Genomic DNA, 26,943 nt, shown 5'->3' on the forward strand with positions numbered 1-26,943 from the left:
TTAACAATCTCTTGGAGCTGATACAAACTTAACTGGGAACATTAAAAAAACATGAACGCAAAGGATCCGTACAATGTAATACTGATTTGATCTGGTTTTTGTCAAATGCCCTTTTATTAGTTAAAGATGTGTATGTCTGTATTGGGATAAAACTGATATTTAGATAATGTACTAGTAATAACCAAATTGAAAAGTGAAAGCCATGAATATGGTAAATTTTCTGATAAAATAATATTCAATTTGTATGATGCGCTTTACAATTGTGTACTCTTCCTCTCTAAAAACTATATTTGAGGTAGCATGTACAAAAAGAATGTTGATTATGACCTAATAAACAATAATCTGCTGAGTTCCACTTTCTTGGTGGAAAGAAGAAGTTGAGCAGCAACATGAAGGAATTGAGAGGAGCAACGCATTGTGAAGATCTCCAGAAGCTATACCTTTCTTGATTAGCGAAATGATATAGTCCATGAAGGCTGAATCACAGGGTAATGTAATAGGACCACCACTCGTAAGCCCAAATTCTTCTTCGGACATGTTCAACAGTTGCCTAATGACTTCGTTTTTAAGGTAAGCCAATGGAATGACAAAGCGTACTTGATCAGCTGTATATACTACAAAATGTCCTTTTTCAACTATAGAGGATAAACATGTACTGCAACTGTCTATATCATTGTCATTTCTTGAAAATGAAATCCTCTTTCTCTGCACGGCTGCAGACTTCTGCCATCTCCTGGCCATTTTGATGAGTTTCTTGGTACTTATCATTGCCATTTTTGTTTTTTGGAAGAAATTTAGAGACCTTTTATAGCTGAATTGATAATGCTTGTGTTGATGATGAGAAGGCTCATGAAAGAGGGATTATTTATACAAGATGGAGCAGAAGATTTTGTTACTAACCAAATTAGGCAAAGCCATGTGCTGATGCCTGTTGGCCAAGTTGGTATGGGCCTTAAAAATTTGTGGATGAAGCTAGTTTGAAAATAAAAGATGATAATAATTTGAGATCATTAAATGAACAATTTCTGGTAAGAAGCAAAACCATGTTCATCTGTCTTCTTTGTCATGTAGATAGGTGACCTTAGGAATTGTGGATATAGTTGGTTGTCTAGTTTTAGGTTGATAGCTTCTTCTTTCTTCGTTTTGTGCGGAATAGGACTATATAAAAAGATTCAAAAGGCATTAACATGTGATACTTCATGTGGCATTGTTTTTTCTTTCAGATGTGCTTAACTTGAAGGAAGTTGACAACTTCATTAATATTTGTTTTATTTTCACTTGACATCGAAATCTTCAGAGATCATTTTCTAGGAACCAGTACATGTGAACCAGAAGGATTGCTTTGTTTTCAAACGATTAGTCAGAAGCTAGCAGTAGAGGTATTGATGTTTGGCTATATGGTAGCCAGTAGGGCCGGTTGTATTGAACAATATGGTCTAAATTATAAATACTTGACAATTTGGTAGAAAGCAAGACCATTCGATGAAAACGCCGTATGAAGAGTACAATTTTGACAGATTTTCAATGAAAAGGCCATCAGAAATTTGCATTTTCCTAGTAAGGCAAGTTATCTATAACTTCAACAGATGCAGAAGCAAGATATAAGTTTTTTACAAAGTAAGAAATTTAAAGAAAAATGAAGATGTAGTAGAGTCACCAAGATTTCTTCAATGGCTTTTCCAATAATGCTGAAAGGTAACATCTCGTTTAGCTTGGGGCCTATAGCGAGCTTCCTTCCCACAATACCTTATTGAAACCAATACCATTGATAAGTGGTGCATACACTTTCTCCAATTGCTCAACCAACACAAAAGAAATGGTCAAGCCAAAACAGCCCACCAGGCCTTAACACACTATAAAATATCAAAAAACAAGAAGTGTAAAAGTGTCAGCGGTATCCAAAATGTTGTCAAAAAAGGGAAGTCTTTGTAAGATGCTAATGTACAAAGGTATAACCCCTTGTGAAAGAGATTAATCCTTTGATTTATTTCATTAACCTCATCAGTTTATATACATAAAATACAACAGTATAATTAGGCTATAATTAAGAAAACTAAATATCTATATATTAGAAACTAAATATATACAATCTGTTAACACTTTGTTATTATTAACACTTCTATCAACGGAAACGTAAAAATATAAAGAACAAGGAAGAACAACAATATTTAACGTGGTTCAGATCAGAATAATCCTACGTCCACCAGAGAACAACTGTCTTTATATTAACAAAGAAAGGGGAAAGATCCTAAATACATCTAAGAGAATTATTCTATCAATTCTCTAATCTTCTAATTATTTTACAAATGCCTTAGAATATGAGAAGACAAGTGAGAGATGTGATGAGAAGTGTGTTTCAAATGAATCAACAGCTATCTATTTATAGGAATAAATTCTTGCTCTTCACATTTTTGTCAAGATGTCAAAGTTTAACAAACTTTCACTTACCAAATTGCTACATTAATTTATCTAGAATCTTGTCAATTTTAACAACTTCATTGATAGAGAAGTCAACACCAGCACCATTTTTCGCTGTCCAACGAGTTTTCTCCCTGATATTAAGATCAAAACAATCTTTACAATCATCAACGCCTCTGTGAGTCTTAACGCAATTGATAAAACAATCAAAGTTTTGCAAGTATACGCAGTCCATACAAAAGAAAAATCCGATGGTGTTTTCCATAAGATCTCAGGAACAGGGTAAGACTCAACATATTCTTGTGGAGCAGCTACACGATATCTACGTTGAGGAAGTGGCTGACTACCTTTAAGTAGCAACTTTTACGCTAAAAGTTCATCATCAGGGCAAGAACCGTTAACATTGTATGACCTGTGACATAATAAGAAAATCTCGAAACAGAATACATAGATGTAAAATTGGAGGCATGTGTATTATCCAATTGTGATTCTGTATGGTGAGAAATTTTGGGTAGGGGGCAGTCTGAGGACCACGCGGCTTTGATATTTATCAACCAGGACATGTCCATCATATTGGATATGCAATATCAAATCAAATTATGGCTTCTGTCTCTTTATAATTTGAATAGCAAAAGGCAACAACTTAACAGAAAACAGATACACGATCATTGTGAGTTTACCTTCTAAGACTATAATACATTGAAGCAACACAAACCCAAATCTTGACTCATAATATCAATAAGCACACAGTACATTTCTGTCCTCCTATTAAAACTGTCGCGTAAAATAAGTACAAACTCAGGAATAATCTTAGGACAATGATGATAGAAAGATGCAAGATAAAATGGCGAAACTAATGATTAGAGGTATACGTAAACCATTTTTTCCTCATCGTCTATCAGATGCCACAGATTCAGTAGAGAAGAGTACTTCACTCGTGAAAGAACAGAGTAACGGGCAGGATCATATGGATGGTCCTTTGCAGGAATCTCCAGAATGGCTGGGATTGGTTTACTGTAACTATCAACCAAGAATCTGATCACGTTTGCAACCTGAATATGGAAACCAGTGGATATATTAGCTATACGATAGATGAAAAAAGGGAGAAGCTTTTATTCGATCCAAAGTATTTATTAGAGCAACTCAAAATAGAGGCAAAAGAGGAGCAGCTAGTTGCCCTAAAGAGACGTCGAAGGACAACATACAAATTGCTAATATATGAAGAAAACAAAACCAATCAAAGTTCAAAAAAGTAAAATTGATTACTGTCACAATAATGCACGATATTAGTTTGAAGTAGTACATTTGGAAATATTTTACTGGAGTCGGAAATGATAAACAAAGACAAACGATTTGACTGCAGAAAGCACATCCTTAGCCACTTTTACTATGGAAAGTGTTTCTACTTTCTCTCAAGTTGTTTGGTGCAATTAACAGGTAATTTATGTCCTCACTATTGTCCAATTCTGGAGGACAGACACATATTAGACAAACGGGCCCTCCTCTTTGTAGTCATAGAAGCTGGCATTATATGGTAATGACTCCTCGAACCCATGATCTATAGGTCACACGAAGACAACTTTACCGTTGCTCCAAGCTCCCCTTCTAGGGCCACACACCATTCAAGGTTGACTTTGCAAATACAAGTATACCGGGCAAGTGGTAGAACTGTCACATAAAAGATTTTTATGAAGCTTACCTTCCTACATCACACTCTGATTAAACTTTATTTTTCACTTCTCAATCAGGCTTCTCAGCTACTGTTGCGTTTAGGAAAGTCTATATTTTTTCCTGTGATGAGGTACTTCACAAGTTCAAATCTAGGCCGTCATACCTCCAATAAGCACTAACATACTAATTATTCAACATTCTCCATGACAAAGTTAAAACCAGCAGTTGAAATGATGTTACGGATGCTGCCATAAAACAAGAGGCAAATTATGATAAAAACTCACATACTGGCTGATTAACACTATCGCAATGTCCTCCCTTGTGGTGAATTCTTTATCAGCATCTGCAATCTATTTCACCATTATTTCTAAACCATAAGAAACGGAAATATACATTACCTTCTGTCTCAAAAAAATCAAATTAGAGTAATACAAAATGTAAAAGCTTCATCACTGATAAGGACTTAGCAATCCTAATCAAGCCTCCTCGATTTTCTTTCTTTCATAATTTTTTCAGCTATCAAATCACAATATTAGAGAGAACAAAATTGAAAACATACTTGAATCAACAAAAAGATAGTTAGCTTTCCTCCTCAAATCAACATTACCAACTCCTGCTAGTAAAAACCCAGTGATTGTATCCTACATTAACAAGTTCGCAAGTACACTGATGAGAATATGAATTTAAGATACCAATTTCCCTGCAAGTGCAATAAGATAAAAGGAATTGACTCGTTGACAAGGGGCCATAACGCTAACAGTATACTTGATGTCTACAATTTCCACTTTATAGTTTGTTAGAATCAGAAATAAGATTTAATAACATATTCAATCACATAACACAATTCAGTTTTATACACCATCATTTACAACAACAAATCTATTCAACAACAACAACATACCCTCAGCGATAGCGGTGGTGTAATCCCACAAGTGGGGTCTGACGAAGGTAGGATTTACACAGACCATATTCTTACCTTTGTGGGGTAGAGAGACTACTTCTGATAGACCCTCGGCTTGACAGAAAAGAAAGAATTTAAAGCATGGTAGCAAGAAAATATGACAGCAAAACAGCAAAATACAAATCAAAATAAAGCAAACAGATATTAATACACATAGTAGAAAAAGAAACAAAGTGCAACAACACTAAAGCTGATGTTTTTTTGGGAAAGGATACACTACTTGCACGGAGTTCCCGAGTCTATTGTTACTGACAGTGACAGAATTTTGTTTGAGCAACTTTTGGCAGTCCTTGTTTAAGCTGTTGGGTACACAACTGCACTATAGTACTGCATATCACCCTCAAAGTGATGGTCAAACAGAGCGAGTAAATAGATGTTTGGAGAATTATTTGAGGTGTATGACTGCCAACGGACCTACTCAATGGAGTCACTGGTTGCCTGCAGCTGAATAGTGGTACAACACAAATTTTCACACTAGTCTACAATGCACACCTTTTGAAGCTTTATATGGTTATTCTCCACCTCAGGAGTCAATTGGTCCTCTACTTGAAACCATGGTTCCTATAGCTGATGATGCGGTAATGAGGCGGCAACAATGGCTTCAAATTATTGAAGGATAACCTCATTAAAGCGCAGGAAAGGATGAAGTTCTATGCAGACAAGAAGAGATCAGAAAGAGAATTTCAGGTGAATGAACTCCCTTTTCTTTCTTCTTCACAATGAAATAATCAACCGCGACATCAGGGCAGTTATCACTGTTATAACCACCCTGACATGGGAGAGTGGGCTTGCGTGAAAAGTGGTATTTTTCTCACTCTTATAAATTCTCTCTCGTCCAGATTCTCTTCTCATCTCCTTCTGTTTCTTCTTGTCTTCCTCCTCTAACTCCCTTTTCTTTCTTCTTCTATCAGGTTAGCAGTACATCAATGGAATACTGACTAGTCTCTATCCATTTTCTATTTTCATTATTAGACTGTAATAGTTTTAATTCAGTTCAATGAAAACTTAGAAAATTGTCCCAAAAAATATATTGTGTTGATTATTTTCTGTTTATTTTGTGATTAAACAAGACTGACCTTGACATGTAAATTAAGTCCAAACCAAGGAAGTAAAACACAATCACAATATACTAATTGAATCCAATCATGTTGACAGAAAAACTAGGGCATAATAAACTAATAGTATGCCTATCTTCGTCGACTAAATTTGGGGAAACAGGAAATAAAATAGACGAAAGAAACTCCGACCGGCAAAAAAATACAGATCAACCGGAGCATCAGCGCCTCCGACCGGCAAAAAAATTTGGACCATTTCTCGATTTGTGCGTGTCATCCTTGCGCAGGGGCCATGCTAATCTTCTCTGTATCGTTCCAATTTTATCGGATGTCCCCGAAGGGACGAACTCCATTGCTTCGCTAGGGTTCTTATTATGCTGTAAAGTTCTCTCTTTGCACGATGTGGGAGAAACGTAAAAGAAGAGTAAATGTCGTTTTGGGTCCTTAAGTTTCGAAAACCAAACATTTCGTCCTATTTGAAGAATCCTTTATTTCAACATCACCCATTTAACTATTCATTCACGTCATGAAGCTCCTTCTCAAGACGTCAAACTTTCCCTCATTTTTTATACTATATTATCATAAATTCATTTTTTTGACATAAAGACTCAATATAAATAATTCGTTTTTATTTATATATAATAGATGTCAAATTTTCTTAGGCTGGTTTGTATCTTTATTTCTTTAGATTTTAAATTTTTTTAGTGAAAATATTGTCTCTGTCACTAACTTGCACTTTTATAAAATATTAAATTAGTGTACGTGCGATACACGTGTGTATCATGACAATATATAAGATTGCATAAAATATATATATATGTATTTGATCCAAAGATAAAATAAATAAGTACTATTGAAACATAGTAAAAAAAAAGGCAAAATCTTTTATTATTCTCTTAATCTGTGTTTCTAGTCAAACACCTTCATATAAATTAAAATGTAAAATATGGTGTAGATTTAAGTAAAAAAAAAAGAATATAACAAGAACACTCACCTCAAGAATAATACAAGCACATAGTAAATTTCCATGAAAAATGTAATAAGGAGCTCCTGGTGAGCTTAAATTATTTTCTCTAAGAAGAATTAAGCTTACACAATAGAAAACTAACATAAGAAACTAATTATAAAAAAATTTCTAAAACTAAAGTGGCATTAACTATTGAATCTTAAACCCAATAAGGATTAGGTGTTTTATTATTCCTTAGAACTTCTTCAATTATTCTCTTCGACAAGGGTGGATGTAGAGTTGCCACGTCGCATTCATATGAACTCGCTGCTTTCGATGAGGAGCATATATTAGTGTAAGAATTTATTGAAGTCGATTTGAACCTATAATTCAAAAAGCATAACAAATTCAATTGAAGTATCTTAAAGATTGAACTCATAAAGTTTAAATCTAAACTTACGACTGATAACACAAATTAAAGTCAACCCCACTAATTAATATAGTAATATCTTCCTCTTCAAATCTCCTCCTATTGTAATTAATAAATAAATTTAGCTTAATCAAAACAATCTCAAATATATATAAAAAAGCATGAACATATTATCAAAAATAGAAAAGAAAAGAACTAACAACATTGTATATAGCCCCACTAACTCATTTAGGGGGATTTTCTATTTATGAAATTTAGAAGTTACGTGTTTCAAAGTTGCGAATGAAAATTTAAGATAAAATATTTATCCTCTTTTAAAAATTTCTAGAAATAAATATGCTCAATCATATTTACAATTTTAATATAAAATTAGATTATAATTACACATTTTTTGTATAAGATCATGAGTTACATCATAGTGCAAATTCTTCAACAAATGTTTTTTTCTCTTTTTGTAAAATAGGACTTGTGAATGAGAAAGAGGAGATTTTAGAAATAGGTCATTTTCATCGTAAATTAACGAGGAGCAAAAGTTCTACTTCTGATTAATTACTCACTCTTTAGTCATATTTGCCTAGTCAATTCCCATATAGTAAAGATATCAGGACCCACGCTTATCACTTGTATTGTGCACTTTGACCCAACAATCTAACGGATTTGTCTCTTAGGCTTGATAATATGTCATAACCCAAGCTTATGGTTTGTATTGTTAGTTTTGACCCCATGGAACTTACAAGTTTGTCCGTTGGGCTACACCATCATCAAGCCCAAAAGTGTATGTACCATGTAAACTTGTTTTATACCTCATAAAGCTCATTATTTTACTTTCCCATTCTGAAAGGAATGTGTAAAGATATCTACTCATGCATTTGATCATACCAAATACCAAAATTTGGTTTTCCATAGGATTAAATTCTATACATTCAGAAAAATTAGTCCAAAGATGAGAATGTTAAAGTTTCTGAATTTCAATTTGTGACAATACATGCTTTCAGTTGCCTATTTTTCACTAGCTATACAATCTACTTTGAGCTAAAATTTATAAATCATGATGTCATGACTCAATAAACAAGAATATGTTGATTTCTACTTTGTTGGTGCAAAGAAGAAGTTGAACAGCAACATGAAGGCTGAATCATGAAAGTCAAGAATGGCTGCAATGAAAAGAAAAAATGAAAGTCAAGAATGGCTGCAAGGAAAAGTGAAAAGGAAGTGAAAAAGGGAAAGGCTGCAAACAAAAGTCAAGAAAGACAGCTACGCATTTTTAATTTACGTGTTTCATCCCACTATAAATAGAGGGCCTCCTGCCCTCATTTATATCATCTCAAAAATCCCAGAAAGAGAGAGTAAAAATATAAAGAGAGTTATACACCAAGATAAATATTGTAGTCTTGAGTGTCCTCTTTAGTAGTTGTTCCTTTTACAAGAGAGAAGTGTTAATTATTGTTTTGTCCTTATATTTGAGAGCTGTGTACTCCATATTAAATAGTGAGATCCTTCTACCCCGTGGTTTTTCCCTTCTATCAGTTAGAAGGGTTTTCACGTAAAATTCTCGTGTCTAATTTATTTTCATATTTATTGTCATATCAAACTTTAGTTGTAGTGCTTCCTCCTCCCAATAGTGGTATCAGAGCCCTCTGTTATTCTGTCTGTTTTATGCGAAGGTACTATTTGTGAATAGTAAATTTGGTGAATAGTCCTTTCACGTAAATAGTAAATTTCGGTGACGGTACAGTTTGTCACGATTGTTCGCAAAAATATTCAGAAACGATCTAGAATGGTGTGAAGCAAATAACAATGTCGAGTATAATAAATTTTGATGTTGAAAAATTCAATGGTACTAATTTCTCATTGTGGAAAATGAAAATAAAAGTGATATTAAGAAAAGACAATTGCTTAGCTGCAATTGAAGGCAGGCCCGCAGACTTTGCTGATGACAGCAAGTGGAATGACATAGACAGCAACGCAGTTGCTGATCTACACTTGGCACTAGCTGATCAAGTGTTGTCTAGTGTGGCGGAAAAGAGGACGTCGAAGGAAATATGGGATACTCTTACGGGGTTATATGAGGCCAAGTCTTTGCATAATAAAATCTTCTTAAAAAGAAGATTGTATAATCTTCGAATGGCAGAATTCATGTCAGTTACTGAACACATCAATACTTTGAATACTCTATTTTCACAACTTACAACAATGGGTTGCAAAATAGAGGGGACTGAACGTGCAGAGCTTCTACTTCGAAGTCTGCCTGACTCGTATGATCAACTCATCATCAACTTGACGAACAATACAGACAATCTAGTTTTTGATGAAATTGCAGCCGCTGTCTTGGAAGAAGAAAATCGACGCAAAAATATTGAAGACAGACAAGCAAGTTCGCAACAAGATGAAGCTTTGATGATGGTGAGAGGAAGACCATCGAAACGTGGCCCTAGTAGGAGTCACAATCATGGCAAATCTCAATCAAGAAGTAAGAAGAATATCAAGTGCTACAATTGTGGCAAGAAAGGGCACTTCAAGAAAGATTGTTGGTTCAAGAAGAAGAGTGAAAAACCCCGAGCCATCAAATGCTCAAGGGAATGTTGCATGTACCTCGGATGATGGCGATATTTTATGTAGTGAGGTAATATCAACTAATGAAGGCAGAAAACGTTTCGCTGATGTCTGGATCATGGACACAGGAGCAACATGGCACATGACTTTCAGGAGAGAATGGCTCCATCAATATAATCCTATCTCAGGAGGGTCTGTGTTCATGGAAAATGATCATGCTTTGGATGTTATTGGTATTGGGTCCATCAAAATAAAAATATATGATGGAACGGTACGCACCATCCAAGAGGTACGACATGTAAAAGACTTGAAGAAAAATCTATTGTCTTTAGGACAACTAGATGATAACGGATGTTCATATAAGACTCATGGTGGAGTCATGAGAATATCCAAAGGAGCGCTTGTAGTGATGAAAGCAGAAAAACTTGCTGCAAATCTATATGTGCTTAAAGGTGAAACACACCAAGAAGGAGAAGCATCAACCGCCTCAGCAAGTTCATTTGAAGAATCAATGATGATGTGACATCGTAAACTTGGCCATATGTCGGAATGAGGTTTGAAGATTCTTGTTGAACAAAAGCATCTTTCAAGGCTCAAAAAGGTTTCACTAACCTTTTGTGAGCATTGTGTTACTAGTAAGCAAAATAGACTAAAGTTTAGCAGTTCCTTTGCTAAAAGCAAGGAAATACTAGATCTGGTCCACTCTGATGTCTGGCAAGCACCGGTGGAGTATCCAGGAGGAGCGAAATATTTCGTGTCATTCATCGACAATTACTCCAAGAGAAGTTGGGTGTATCCAATCAAGAGAAAGGCAGATGTTTTTCCAGTTTTCAAAGAATTCAAAGCGCGGGTGGAACTTGAATCTGAGAAAAAGATCAAGTGTTTGAGGACAGATAATGGAGGAGAATATACTGGTGATGAATTTAATAACTTCTGTAAACAAGAAGGTATTAAACGGCAGTTTACGGTGGCATATACTCCACAACAAAATGAAGTAGCAGAGCGGATGAACAGAACCTTGTTGGAATGAACAAGAGCTATGTTGGCAACTGCAGGGCTGGAAAAACCATTCTGGGCAGAAGCAGTCAAAACCGCATGTTATGTGATCAATCGGTCACCATCAACCGCAATTGATCTGAAAACGCCAATGGAGATGTGGACAGGAAAATCAACTGATTATTCTCGCTTACATATATTCGGAAGTCCTGCTTATGTTATGTACAACACGCAAAAAAAATCGAAATTGGATCCAAAATCCAGATAATGCATTTTCTTAGGGTATGCTGATGGAGTCAAGGGGTATCGCTTGTGGGATCCCACAGCCCGCAAGGTGGTAATCAGCAGGAATGTTGTATTTGTTGAAAACAAGATACAAGCAAAAGAAGGTAGCACTTCAAAAGAAAAATCAGAGACTACTACAGTTGAAGTTGAAGAAATAGAAGAAGTTCCAGTTTCTTCTGAACCAGCACTAGAGCACGAAGAACAAGAGCAAACTGATATCGAAACTCCACAAGTTCGAAGGTCAACTAGGGAGAGAAAAGAACCAGCTTGGCACTCAAATTATTCTATGGAGAGCAATTTTGCATACTGTCTATTAACAGAAGATGGAGAGCCTTCAACTTTTCACGAGGCTATGAAAGGCCAAGAATCATCTCTGTGGGTAGCAGCAATGCAAGAAGAAATTGAAGCTCTTCATAAAAATAAAACATGGGATCTTGTTTAATCACCACAAGGAAGAAAGGCCATTGGAAATAAATGGGTCTACAAGATCAAATACAATGGTAATGATCAAGTGGAGAAGTATCGTGCAAGATTGGTGGTGAAAGGATTCGCTTAGAAAGAAGGTATAGACTTCAATGCGATATTTTCTCCGGTGGTTCGACTCACAACAATTCGAGTGGTCCTGGCGATGTGTGCTATATTTGACTTGTACTTGGAGCAGTTAGATGTCAAAAACTGCATTTCTTCATGGAGAGCTTGAAGAAGAAATTTATATGCTCCAACCAGAAGGTTTTGAAGAACAGGGAAAAGAGAACTTGGTTTGGAGGTTGAACAAATCTCTATACGGTCTCAAACAGGCGCCGAAATGTTGGTATAAGAGATTTAATTCTTTCATTATAAGCCTTGGATACAACAGACATAGTTCAGATCTTTGTGTTTATTACAAGAGATTTGGTGATGAAGACTTGTTATTTTGTTATTGTATGTTGACGACATGTTGGTAGCAGGCCCCAACAAAGATCGTCTTACAAATTTAAAGGCACAGTTGGCTAGGGAGTTTGAAATGAAGGACTTCGGACCAGCAAACAAGATTCTAGGGATGCAAATTCACTGAGATAGAAATAATAGGAAGATTTGGCTTTCTCAAAAGAACTACTTGAAGAAAATCTTGAGACGCTTCAAGATGCAAGACTGTAAGTCAATTTCTACCCCATTTCCTATTAATTTCAAGTTATCCTCAAGTATGAGTCCTAGCAATGAAGCAGAGAGGATGGAGATGTATCGAGTACCGTATGCATCAGCAGTGGGAAGTTTAATGTTCGTCATGGTATGTACAAGACCTGACATTGCACAAGCAGTGGGAGTGGTTAGTCGATACATGGCTAATCCTGGTAGAGAGCATTGGAATACTGTTAAGAGGATCCTGAGATACATCAAGGGTACCTCAGATGTTGCAATGTGTTATGGAGGATCAGACTTTAATGTTAAAGGTTATGTTGATTCAGATTATGCAGGTGGTCTTGATAAAAGTAAGTCCACCACAGGTTATGTGTTTACTCTTGCTGGAGGAGCTGTAAGCTGGGTTTCAAAACTGCAATCTATCGTGGCTACATCTACGACGGAAGCAGAATATATAGCAGCTACACAAGCTAGCAAAGAGGCAATATGGATGCAGATGTTACTGGAGGAGCTCGGGCACAAACAAGAGAAGGTTGCTATGTTTTGTGACAGTCAGAGCGCTTTGCATCTTGCAAAGAATCCGGCATTTCATTCAAGGACAAAGCACATACGAGTTCAATATCACTTTGTTCGTGAGAAGGTGGAAGAAGGCAGTGTGGATATTCAAAAAATTCACACTAATGATAACCTAGCAGATATGTTTACAAAGCCGATCAACAGTAACAAGTTCATATGGTGTCGATCTTCTATTGGTCTAGCAGAAACGTAACATTGCAGTAGTTGGGTAGAAAGGATGGTGTGAAGACTTAATTGATTCTCAATTAAATCTTCAAGTGGGAGAATGAAAGTCAAGAATGGCTGCAATGAAAAGAAAAAATGAAAGTCAAGAATGGCTGCAAGGAAAAGTGAAAAGGAAGTGAAAAAGGGAAAGGCTGCAAACAAAAGTCAAGAAAGGCAGCTACGCGTTTTTAATTTACGCGTTTCATCCCACTATAAATAGAGGGCCTCCTGCCCTCATTTATATCATCTCAAAAATCCCAGAAAGAGAGAGTAAAAATATAAAGAGAGTTATACACCAAGATAAATATTGTAGTCTTGAGTGTCCTCTTTAGTAGTTGTTCCTTTTACAAGAGAGAAGTGTTAATTGTTGTTTTCTCCTTGTATTTGAGAGTTGTGTACTCCATATTAAATAGTGAGATCCTTCTATCCCGTGATTTTTCCCTTCTATCAGTTAGAAGGGTTTCCACGTAAAATCCTCGTGTCTAATTTATTTTCATATTTATTGTCATATCAAACTTTAGTTGTGGTGCTTCCTCCTCCCAACAAATCAGAGGGTAATATTTGTTGACAACTTCATTAATATTTGTTTCACTTTCACTTGACATGGAAATCTTCTGAGATCAATTGGTAGGCACCAGTACATGTGAACCAGAAGCCTTGCTTTGTTTCCAATCGATTAGTCAGAAGCTAGCAGTAGGGCCTCTTGTATTGAACAATAGTCAATATAGTCTAAATTATAAATATTTGACAATTTGGTAGTAAGCAAGACCATTCGATGAAAAGGAAGTATGAAGAGTACAATTTTGACAGATTTTCAATGAGAAGGCCATCAGAAATTTGCGTTTTTCCAGTAGGGCAAGTTATCGATCACTTCAACAGATGCAGAAGCAAGATATAAGTATTTTACAAAGAAAGTAAAAGAAAAAGGAAGATGTAGTAGAGTCACCAAGAATTCTTCAATGGCTTTTCCAATATCGCTAAAAGGTAACATTTCGTTTAGCTCGGGGCCTCTATCGAGTTTCCTTCCCACGATCCACTTCACCTTATTGAAACCAATACTATCGATAAGTGGTGCATACACTTTCTCCAATTGCTCAACCAACACAGAAGAAATGGTCAAGCCAAAACAGCTCACCAGGCCTTAACAACCTATAAAATATCGAAAAACAAGAAGTGTAAAAGTGTTGGTATTCAACATGTTGTCGAAAAAGGGAAATCTTTGTAAGATGCTAATGTACACAGGTATAACCCTCGTTGCTGCTAACACTTCATCCATAGAGAAGTCAACACCAGCACCATTTTTCGCAGTCCAACGAGTTTTCTCTCTGCCAATAAGATCAAAACAATCTTTACAATCATCAAAGCCTCTGTGAGTCTTAACGCGATTGATAAAACAATAGTAAGTTTTGCAAGTATACGCTGTCCATACAACAAAAAAAAATCCAATGGTGTTTTCCATAAGATCAAAGGAACGGGATAAGGCTCAACATATTCTTGTGGAGCAGCTACACGACATCTACATTGAGGAAGTGGCTCACTACCTTTAAGTAGCAACTTTTACGCTAAAAGTTCATCATCGAGGCAAGAACCGTTAACATTGTATGACATGTAACAATTAAGAAAATCTCAAAACAGAGTACATGGATGTAAAATTGGAGGCATGTGTATTGTCCAATTGTGAATGGAGATCAAACCACTGACATGTTCTCTTTTACTTGATTATGTATGGTGAGAATTTGAATTAACCGAGTTAGTATCAACAAAGAGAAATTGTCAAAGGACTTAGAATATCCAGAAAATCTGGGGCTCGAGTTATGAGAATGAAGAAATTTCGGGTAGGGGGCAGCAGTCTGAGGACCACACGGCTTTGATATTTATCAACCAGGTCATGTCCATCATATTGGATATGCAATATCAAATCAAATTATGGCTTCTGTCTCTTAATATTTGAATAACAAAAGGCAACAACTTAACAGAAAACAGATACAAGATCATTGTGAGTTTACCTTCTAAGACTTTAATACATTGAAGCAACACAAACCCAAATCTTGACTCATAATATCAATAAGCACACAGTACATTTCTGTCCTATAAAAACTCTGTTGCGTAAAATAAGTGCAAACTCTGTAGGGTGACCAACATTCAACTTATTACAAGGATAAGTCACTCACTCGAGCGGTGAAAAAAGAAGCAGTAAATAAGGAACTGAACAGGCAATGTGAGTTAAGCATCAAGAATGATTAAGGAATAATCTTAGGACAATGATGATAGAAAGATGCATGATAAAATGGTGAAACTAATGATTAGAGGTATATGTAAACCATTTTTTCCTCATCGTCTATCAGATGCCACTGATTCACTAGAGAAGAGGTACTTCACTCATGAAAGAACAGAGTCGTGAGCAGAATCATATGGATGATCCTTTGAAGGAATCTCCAGAATGGCTGGGATTGGTTTACTGTAACTATCAACCAAGAATCTGATCACGTTTGCAACCTGAATATGGAAACCAGTGGATATATTAGCTATACGATAGATGAAAAAAGGGAGAAGCTTTTATTCGATCCAAAGTATTTATTAGAGCAACTCATAATAGAGGCAAAAGAGGAGCAGCTAGTTGCCCTAAAGAGACGTCGAAGGACAACATACAAATTGCTAATATATGAAGAAAACAAAACCAATCAAAGTTCAAAAAAGTAAAATTGATTACTGTCACAATAATGCACGATATTAGTTTGAAGTAGTACATTTGGAAATATTTTACTGGAGTCGGAAATGATAAACAAAGACAAACGATTTGACTGCAGAAAGCACATCCTTAGCCACTTTTACTATGGAAAGTGTTTCTACTTTCTCTCAAGTTGTTTGGTGCAATTAACAGGTAATTTATGTCCTCACTATTGTCCAATTCTGGAGGACAGACACATATTAGACAAACGGGCCCTCCTCTTTGTAGTCATAGAAGCTGGCATTATATGGTAATGACTCCTCAATTTTGCTTTTTAGACGCCATTCAAGGTTAAAACGACAGCCTGGTGCACAAAGCCTTCCGCATTAGCAGGGTCCAAGGAAGGGCCGCACCCCAAGGGGAAGGGGTATGATGTTGACAACCTACTCCAATGTAAGCATTGGTGGTTGTTTCCACAGCTCGAACCCATTATCTATAGGTCACACAGAGACAACTTTACCGTTGCTCCAAGCTCCCCTTCTAGGGCCACACACCATTCAAGGTTGACTTTGCAAATACAAGTATACCGGGCAAGTGGTAGAACTGTCACATAAAAGATTTTTATGAAGCTTACCTTCCTACATCACACTCTGATTAAACTTTATTTTTCACTTCTCAATCAGGCTTCTCAGCTACTGTTGCGTTTAGGAAAGTCTATATTTTTTCCTGTGATGAGGTACTTCACAAGTTCAAATCTAGGCCGTCATACCTCCAATAAGCACTAACATACTAATTATTCAACATTCTCCATGACAAAGTTAAAACCAGCAGTTGAAATGATGTTACGGATGCTGCCATAAAACAAGAGGCAAATTATGATAAAAACTCACATACTGGCTGATTAACACTATCGCAATGTCCTCCCTTGTGGTGAATTCTTTAACAGCATCTGCAATCTATTTCACCATTATTTCTAAACCATAAGAAACGGAAATATACATTACCTTCTGTCTCAAAAAAATCAAATTAGAGTAATACAAAATGTAAAAGCTTCATCACTGATAAGGACTTAGCAATCCTAATCAAGCCTCCTCGATTTTCTTTCTTTCATAATTTTTTCAGCTATCAAATCACAATATTAGAGAGAACAAAATTGAAAACATACTTGAATCAACAAAAAGATAGTTAGCTTTCCTCCTCAAATCAACATTACCAACTCCTGCTAGTAAAAACCCAGTGATTGTATCCTACATTAACAAGTTCGCAAGTACACTGATGAGAATATGAATTTAAGATACCAATTTCCCTGCAAGTGCAATAAGATAAAAGGAATTGACTCGTTGACAAGGGGCCATAACGCTAACAGTATACTTGATGTCTACAATTTCCACTTTATAGTTTGTTAGAATCAGAAATAAGATTTAATAACATATTCAATCACATAACACAATTCAGTTTTATACACCATCATTTACAACAACAAATCTATTCAACAACAACAACATACCCTCAGCGATAGCGGTGGTGTAATCCCACAAGTGGGGTCTGACGAAGGTAGGATTTACACAGACCATATTCTTACCTTTGTGGGGTAGAGAGACTACTTCTGATAGACCCTCGGCTTGACAGAAAAGAAAGAATTTAAAGCATGGTAGCAAGAAAATATGACAGCAAAATACAAATCAAAATAAAGCAAACAGATATTAATACACATAGTAGAAAAAGAAACAAAGTGCAACAACACTAAAGCTGATGTTTTTTTGGGAAAGGATACACTACTTGCACGGAGTTCCCGAGTCTATTGTTACTGACAGTGACAGAATTTTGTTTGAGCAACTTTTGGCAGTCCTTGTTTAAGCTGTTGGGTACACAACTGCACTATAGTACTGCATATCACCCTCAAAGTGATGGTCAAACAGAGCGAGTAAATAGATGTTTGGAGAATTATTTGAGGTGTATGACTGCCAACGGACCTACTCAATGGAGTCACTGGTTGCCTGCAGCTGAATAGTGGTACAACACAAATTTTCACACTAGTCTACAATGCACACCTTTTGAAGCTTTATATGGTTATTCTCCACCTCAGGAGTCAATTGGTCCTCTACTTGAAACCATGGTTCCTATAGCTGATGATGCGGTAATGAGGCGGCAACAATGGCTTCAAATTATTGAAGGATAACCTCATTAAAGCGCAGGAAAGGATGAAGTTCTATGCAGACAAGAAGAGATCAGAAAGAGAATTTCAGGTGAATGAACTCCCTTTTCTTTCTTCTTCACAATGAAATAATCAACCGCGACATCAGGGCAGTTATCACTGTTATAACCACCCTGACATGGGAGAGTGGGCTTGCGTGAAAAGTGGTATTTTTCTCACTCTTATAAATTCTCTCTCGTCCAGATTCTCTTCTCATCTCCTTCTGTTTCTTCTTGTCTTCCTCCTCTAACTCCCTTTTCTTTCTTCTTCTATCAGGTTAGCAGTACATCAATGGAATACTGACTAGTCTCTATCCATTTTCTATTTTCATTATTAGACTGTAATAGTTTTAATTCAGTTCAATGAAAACTTAGAAAATTGTCCCAAAAAATATATTGTGTTGATTATTTTCTGTTTATTTTGTGATTAAACAAGACTGACCTTGACATGTAAATTAAGTCCAAACCAAGGAAGTAAAACACAATCACAATATACTAATTGAATCCAATCATGTTGACAGAAAAACTAGGGCATAATAAACTAATAGTATGCCTATCTTCGTCGACTAAATTTGGGGAAACAGGAAATAAAATAGACGAAAGAAACTCCGACCGGCAAAAAAATACAGATCAACCGGAGCATCAGCGCCTCCGACCGGCAAAAAAATTTGGACCATTTCTCGATTTGTGCGTGTCATCCTTGCGCAGGGGCCATGCTAATCTTCTCTGTATCGTTCCAATTTTATCGGATGTCCCCGAAGGGACGAACTCCATTGCTTCGCTAGGGTTCTTATTATGCTGTAAAGTTCTCTCTTTGCACGATGTGGGAGAAACGTAAAAGAAGAGTAAATGTCGTTTTGGGTCCTTAAGTTTCGAAAACCAAACATTTCGTCCTATTTGAAGAATCCTTTATTTCAACATCACCCATTTAACTATTCATTCACGTCATGAAGCTCCTTCTCAAGACGTCAAACTTTCCCTCATTTTTTATACTATATTATCATAAATTCATTTTTTTGACATAAAGACTCAATATAAATAATTCGTTTTTATTTATATATAATAGATGTCAAATTTTCTTAGGCTGGTTTGTATCTTTATTTCTTTAGATTTTAAATTTTTTTAGTGAAAATATTGTCTCTGTCACTAACTTGCACTTTTATAAAATATTAAATTAGTGTACGTGCGATACACGTGTGTGTCATGACAATTTTTAATATGATAGTCTAGGTTATCAATTAATTGATGATAAAATTTTAAGGTTTTTAAATGATTGTTGTAAAATCCTAATAAGTACTTCCTCTCTCAACTTGTCTTGTCATGTTTATTTCTTAGTTTAGTTTTACCATAATTTCCCCATTTTACTTTTTTTTTTAACTTAAGTACGTAGCGTTGTTACACCAGATCTCCGAGTCTCTCGAAGGACTCTTTCGGTTGATAGTTCTGATTTCCAGCCGATATACTTTAGTTCTGATTTACCCCGTTCATCTCTTCTTCTTAACTTATTTTTAACAACTTCATCTTTAACCTCACCCCGGATATACTTGGCCATAATTATATCCTTTGTTCAAATGGACTGTCAAGGCCAATTCAAATTCCTAGGAATTTACAGGTTAATCCATAGTCGTTGTTAAAAGTTAAGAAACTAACCATATACTAAGGGTATCAAAATCAAATATGTATAAAGATTTACTTGATAAAGCATAAACATAAGCATAGACATAAACACATATTTTTGGGGGAGAATTAATTTGTAAAACTTAATAAGACTTACATGACTTTGACTGAGAGAGGTTTCCCTTTCGGGAACCCCGAAGGTCTCTGAGATAGAACTAAACTTTAAAACACAACCACACACTTGTTATATAAACTGATTTAGTACAAATTATAAAAAGGTTTTTGGGAAAGGGATTTGGTGTTTTTACAAGAGAAGGGGAATATGTTGGAGGGTTTTCTCACACTTAAACTTGGAGCGTCTCTCTCTAGGAATCTGTCTTTCTAATTCACACAACTATCTCTTATATAGAGGTAGAGATAGCAAAATGAAAGGATTGAAACATCACTATGTGGCCCTCTTCTAGATGGCCGACACTTGTTGATAAGGTTTAATAATGCGCGTCGGGTGCTTATTGGGCCCCATCGTCACATGTATTATTAATTTATCTTTTGGACTGACTATCTACAGACGCGTGCTTTTATCAACAGTTTTTCTCTCTTTTGGAGGATAGTGATAAAGTGACAGCACTCACATAATATTTGTGGGCATACCCACATGACACACTTATTCACTTATCTTTATGTCCTTGTCATCTCTCTTTATGTCTTTGTCTTCTCTTCGTCTTTATCTCCTTGGATGCTTTTGCTTGTAAGTATCAAGATTATGAAGGGCAATAGAGTCAAAACTCATTCCCGAGTCATCGTCTTCATACGGGTCTTGAGCGTCTTGGTAATTATTATTTTCATAGCCTTCTTCTGAGCTGGGTGTTCTTATCGGACTTGTATTTGTGTCTTCGTCTGATTGAACTCTTCCATTTTCTGCATCTGGACTGTCTTTACTAATAACATGCTTATCACATCCCTGATCTTTGAAGAATTGTTCTAGAGTCTGCTTAATTATGGCTTCAATTTTATTATTATTTTTCTTTTTTATGGCCATATTTTTTTAGAACTGTCTTGGTAAAAGGTTTTAGGTAATCTTCTTCGTGAGGAAGACGATTCCTCTTCTTCACTTTTGGGCAAAGTGACAGCCATTAACGGATTTGATTTGTCTTTACCGGCTACCGTTTGCACCGGACTAGCTATACCTTGATCTAGTATAGTAGATTTCTGAGCATTCAGAGTGGAATGCACACCCTTCTCATCCATTTTTGGTTGAGATGGAGAACTCAAGTCTTCTGTCTGAGTACCTGTATTAGATTTAGCAACAAACTTACCTTGGAAAGTCTCCAGTTGTTTCAGAAGTTTCATATTGTCGTGTATGAGAGCCTCATTTTTTGCATTTAGTCTTTTGAAGGCTTCGGTCATGGTAGAACAATGGTCGCAGAATATGATTTTGTCTGTGTCTTTCTGGATGTTGTATTGGGGTATTTGGGCTTGGTTTTGTCTGAGGGTTGGAGAGATGTAATAGTTTGAGCCTAGAGTACCTCTGGCATAGTCTAAGGCTTCTGTAAAATTATTAAAACCTTTAAAAAGCGGGTTTTTCATCCCATTTATAAAGTCTACTACTTCTATCAAGTCTGAAAAACTCCATTTGTTTTTCCATGTATGACTACATAGTGCAATAATAATAAATATAAGTATTTATAACCAATACTTTATATAAATATCGCTAAAGATTATATCAACTCTTATATATATATATATAGGAATAATAATAAATATAAGTATTTATAACCAATACTTTATATAAATATCGCTAAAGATTATATCAACTCTGAAATATAATACATTAACTCATGAACTATCGTTAAAAAAAGATATCAAATATCTTTTTTTTATACTGAAAGAAAATAAATTATGGATCACACCTATAAGAACAATCAATTGTGTGTGTGTCCTGTACCAGACAAGGTGGATGACTGAAAAAATAATCTTTTAAAGAGTGATAAATTCTTACTAAAAATAAATTTTAAAATCTTATATAATAACTTAATTTTTTATCAAAAGGTTAAAGTGAACACCCTCCGCCCATGCTTATAGCCTCTATGGATATAATGTTGCAATTGGTATATGCCTAATCCTGTAAATTTTGTAATGACTGTTCTAGTAATTAATAAAAATTATTAGTTACCAAAAAAAATATTTTCTTATTTTTTATTAAGTGGTACTTTATCTATTTGTGTACAATTTAGTGGGGTCACCTACTTTGTTGAAGAGAAAGTATAACCACCAGCAGTATTTACTAATTAAATGTTGACAATCAAATCAAGAAATAAGTAGTGCCTTTGAAAGACTTTTAATAGACATGTGACACTATTAAAATTCAACATATTTTATTTATTTAACTAAGCTTACCATCATTAGTGCTTAATGAATTCTTGAAATGGTGTAAGTATCCGTTTGGATTGGCTTTAAGTTGGTCAAAACTAACTTAAAGCCCTTTTTTAGCTTTTAGACGTATTTGTCTAATGCTAACTTTAAGCCATAAAGTTCTTAAAGTCAGTCAAAAATGAAAAGTTAGGATTTCTAACTTTTTTTCCAAAGTGCTTAAAGTCATTTTCTTTGACCATGGAAATTACTTTTATATCCTTTATATTTTAACTAAATTCTCAAACTACTTTTTTTTATTCTTTTAACCCTAAAATTCACATCATAAGCACTTTTATCCAAACACTCAACTGTTTATTTATAAAAATAACTTTCAGCACTTCAAAGTTTTAAAAACACTTTATACATAAAAGTTATTTTTTTTAAGCTCATCCAAACAGGCTCTAAATTGGGGTGGTTTTCTTTATCAAGCTTAACAATCATTGGAGCTTAAGAAAATTATGTCCCTTAAATAAATAAAAATTGAAGAGGAAGGGATCACTAGTCAAATTTGTGCTTACATTTAAAGCATTAAAAATAAGTGATAATATTAGCCCATGAAAAAGAGTTAATTAAAATATTTTGGGTTTATTGGTGCACAACCCAAAAAAAATTGGATTAAGTTCTTTACGATAAAACCTATTTTAGACTTGTAATTCGCCGTCTTATTGAGGCGGCCTCATTAATTGACTCAATTCATTTCGATCACCCAAATTCAACTCCACCAACCCATTTAACATCCCTACCTTATGGTTTAGTTTGAAATAAGAAGGTAATCTCTAAAGAACCACATTTCGATCACCCAAATTCAACTCCACCAACCCATTTAACATCCCTACCTTATGGTTTAGTTTGAAATAAGAAGGTAATCTCTGAAGAACCAAATCAAGTTTAGTGTAGTGATTTACCATGTTTCCCCAAAAAAAAAAAATCTTCTTTCAAGAATAGACTTTTCTTAATAGAGGTGGGCATGATACGGTAGATATTGAATCCTATATCAAAATTGAAACTTTTGATACCACAATTTCGATATTACAATATTTGAAATGGTATTTGATATGCATTTAAAAGAAATGGTATTCAATATTTATTTTTAAAAATTGAATATTGTACCAAGTATAAAGTTACATATAAAATTTATATATATATATTATTATAATGCTAGCACATATATAAAATAATATAAATAGAAAAGTAATTAATTTAGATGTTGGAACTCTGACTATTCTAAACTAATTATTTAAAATTGCAATGTTCTTTTTCGGTGATTGATTAATAAAGATTTTGCTTGTACTTTCTTGAAAACATGAAGTCATAATTCTCTATTATATATGTAAGTTGAAGTCAACTAAACTATATTTATAGATTTACTGTACCACAAAATATTGAAATCGGACTTTAAAATACCAAATCAGTTTGAATTAGTTTAGTATGCTAATGGTCTAGTATTTTCAAAATTTAAGAACGGAAATTATCAACCAAAATTTTTAAAACCATACCATGCCTACACCTAGGGGTGTACATGGATCGGGTTGGTTCGGATTTTTTACAAATCAAACCAAATCATTTGTGTCGGGTTATTAAATCTATAAACCAAACCAAACCAATAAAAGTTGGGTTTTTCGATATCAATTTTTCTCGGGCTTTTCATTTTTTTTTGGATTTTTCAGATTTTTTCGAGTTTCTCGGTTTTTTCATAGTATCTAATAAAAAACACAGAGCAGTGCTTCTTAAAAGAGTTCTAGTACAAAATATCAACATATAAGATGGAGGCAGAACATTGTTTGGAGTTTTAACTTTATAATATAATTTTATAAGATGGACTTTTTTTGTATATTATTTAGATGAGCTTCTCAAGTTCAAATCTAAATGTAAGAAAGAAAACAAAAATTATGAAAAATTTTAAAAAAATATTTATAAATTATATTTTAATAAATATTTTTATATATAACATAATTTAAAAGTAGTATATCTATAATCGGGTCGGTTTGGGTTCGGTTTGACTTTTTTTAGTTAAAACCAAATCAACCCTATAATGGTTGAGTTTTTTTTCCAAACACCAAACCAAGTCAAACCAAACCACTAGTCGGGTTTTTTTCCGGTTTGGTTTGATTTGTCGGTTTGGTGCGATTTATCGATTTGCCCTGTACAGCCCTACCTACACCTATTCCCGATTGATTGGAAGCCCATACATAAGCGGCCCATGAACCATGTTGGTAAACCAAAGTTTGTTTAATGGGCTTAATGTTATCGATCTGATCCAAATTCTCAATATTGGGCCAAAGTTTGCAACTAGAGCTTTCTTCTTTTAGGTTCCTATTATTGAATTCTTTGTAAAATGGCCCAAATGTAGTTAAATAGGAATATTAATTTTCATATGATTAAATAGTTTGCATGTTGATATCAATTAGCCCCTTTTATCAAGACCAAAATGTACAAGTTTACTCCGGCCAAGACCAATTCTGCCTAAGGTCATGATCGAGTCATGACGAGAGAGAAAACTGGTTAAAGTTAAATAGCCGATTCCTGTAATTGAAAAAATAGCCATTATCTTGGAGTTTCAAATTCCAAAAGTAAAATTCTAAGATATTTTTCGAGACATGACTATTTTGGAGTTTTACTTATAAAATTTGAAACTTTGAAACAATATTTATTTTGGAGAAGTGAAAAGTAAAAGCTATTTTTATAGAGTAAAAACTATTTTTTTTTGTAACATTTGAGAAGATTGTCCTTCTGATATAACTTTGCAAATAATAGCCTTTCACATTTTTTGGATACTTAATGGACTCCTTATCTTTCCTGGAATTTGGGGAGATTCTTTAATTTGCCCCAAATTATTCTTTTTCTAATTTATGAGAATGTAGTTCATTAATATTTTTCTCTTTTTTTGGTACTATAATTAAAATATAATGACGGTTGACTTAATGATTGTATCAACCCTATGAATTATAGAAAAATAAAAGGAATATAATGCAAGTTAAACACTATTCACAATTGATAGAAATGTTTAGTCGAAAACGACTAATTATTATTAATTTTAAGTTTGTAACAATAGAGTATCAACATTAATTTTACTTTTGGCGTGGCAATTCTTTTTAATTAAAAAAAAGTAGGTATATTTTGAAATTTAGTGGTCCTCACTTCATCTATTTGTTTCTTAACACAAACCGTTCTTATTAATGTTTTAAAAATAAAGTATCGAAAATTAGTGGACCAAATTGAAACGAAAGAGAAACCAAAGTATTGATATGATTCGAAAAAGTCTAATTTTAATGGTACATAATATAATAATAAAAAATTAATACGATATAAATTTTTTTGAATATTTGATTGAATAAAATTATCGATACCTTTATTTTAAACATCTTATTTTAGGAATAAACGAGAAATTAGATCATCTTTTTTCCGAGAAAAACCGTTTTTCTCTCATGCAGACACTTTTTTTTTTACTTCAAATAGACTATTCTATGGTGAACTTTCCTCTTCTTTTTTTTTTTTTGGCTCTAGTTGCTACCATTTGAAAGTTAGTATTGCTCATTTTATCTATTATTGTTTCTTAAAATAATAACTGTTCTTTTTTATTGTTAAATTGAGGTTTCTGAGAATCTTAATAACACTTCTGTCATATTTGACGTTTCAAAAATAAAATATTAAAAATTAATCGAATTAAACTGAAACAAAACAAAAACCAAAATGATTAAGACATTTAGAAAACGACTAATTTTGATTATGCAAGATAAAATAACTAAACTGTCAGTATACTATAAATTTTTTGAAATAATTGATCGAATCTAATCATTAATCACTTCACATCTATGTAAGCAAATACAAAAAAAATATAACAACTTGTATTATATTCTTGATTTTATTAGTTATTCCATCATCCTAAAGAACCTTGCATAATAATTTAACATTAAAAATGTAGACGTGGCATATTTAATTAATTAAACGTGTTTAAGCGAGACTAATCCACTAATTACTTGAGCTTTAATGTTTAATCTATTTGAGGCTCGTGCTTGTCATGTGATCTCACACGCAATGACCCCTACAAGCATATACAATTTTTAATATAATAAATAATTAATCATTTAATTGTATAATTAATGAAAGGGATAATAGCGCTGTTAGTCCCTTAGTTATTGGTAAATTTTATTTTGGTTCTTGTAATATTTTACTACTCACATTTAACTTCTAATTTATTAAAAAGTGTGTTTTAGTCCTTTTATGTAGGAGTATATTTAGATTACACATACCTTTTTCCTCTGATGGAAGTGGAAAAAAAATTAATTTTATCTATTAGAGGAAAAGGGTATATGTGAGCCATTTTTATAACGGTAGAGGTATTTGTAAGCCACTTTTGTAATGAGGGGTATATCAACTCTAAATGACAAAGTTGAAGGGTATATCAGACTTTTTTCCCTTAATTAGTTGAGCCTTAACCCCTTGGTGTCTTACATGTCTTCTTCTACCCTGCTGAAACAACTTTCTTTCATAATGAAGTCACGACTCTACCAAGTGCCATCTCGCTCGACCTAACCCAAATGATTGTTTAAGATATTCTGAGAGAGTGCGTTGCGCGTTGCCCAAAGTTTAATGTGTTTAATTAGATATCAGAAGGATCAAAATTAAAATTCTTCAATAATTGAAGGACCAATGTGCAATTATCCTGAATAATTAAATATTCCTTAATTAGAGTAACTATCATGCTCATGAGCTGTGCTCTGATGAAATCTATTGGAATAAATCCTCATATATAAACATTATAACATTGTCTTACAAATTAGTACTACTAATTAGTAATTAAAGTACAAAAAAAAGTCTTAAGAGTGTTGATTAGCAAAC

The 26,943-nt window shown here is 34.2% G+C and overlaps 1 protein-coding gene, 2 non-coding genes and 2 pseudogenes across 3 annotated transcripts; all 5 read right to left on the reverse strand.

Moving 5' to 3' along the window:
• Positions 1-254: 254 nt before the first annotated feature.
• Positions 255-1,270, reverse strand: LOC129876357 (auxin-responsive protein SAUR68-like). Its single transcript, XM_055951812.1, has one exon. The coding sequence runs from the start codon at positions 772-774 to the stop codon at positions 328-330; it is 447 nt and encodes a 148-aa protein (XP_055807787.1). The 5' UTR covers positions 775-1,270; the 3' UTR covers positions 255-327.
• A 1,735-nt stretch (positions 1,271-3,005) lies between these two features.
• LOC129894604 (V-type proton ATPase subunit F-like) lies at positions 3,006-5,057 on the reverse strand (annotated as a pseudogene).
• A 1,289-nt stretch (positions 5,058-6,346) lies between these two features.
• On the reverse strand, positions 6,347-6,449 carry LOC129903876 (U6 spliceosomal RNA). Its single transcript, XR_008770310.1, has one exon. It is a non-coding gene; the product is annotated as a U6 spliceosomal RNA (small nuclear RNA).
• An 8,679-nt stretch (positions 6,450-15,128) lies between these two features.
• On the reverse strand, positions 15,129-19,627 carry LOC129894610 (V-type proton ATPase subunit F-like; annotated as a pseudogene).
• LOC129903885 (U6 spliceosomal RNA) lies at positions 18,738-18,840 on the reverse strand. Its single transcript, XR_008770311.1, has one exon. It is a non-coding gene; the product is annotated as a U6 spliceosomal RNA (small nuclear RNA).
• Positions 19,628-26,943: the final 7,316 nt, after the last annotated feature.

Source organism: Solanum dulcamara, chromosome 1 (assembly GCF_947179165.1).
Source record: "Solanum dulcamara chromosome 1, daSolDulc1.2, whole genome shotgun sequence".
Lineage (NCBI taxonomy): Eukaryota > Viridiplantae > Streptophyta > Magnoliopsida > Solanales > Solanaceae > Solanum > Solanum dulcamara.

Excerpts from the sequence above, each read along its gene's own strand:
- LOC129876357 (XM_055951812.1), bottom strand. The coding sequence starts at position 774 with ATGGCAATGATAAGTACCAAGAAACTCATCAAAATGGCCAGGAGATGG.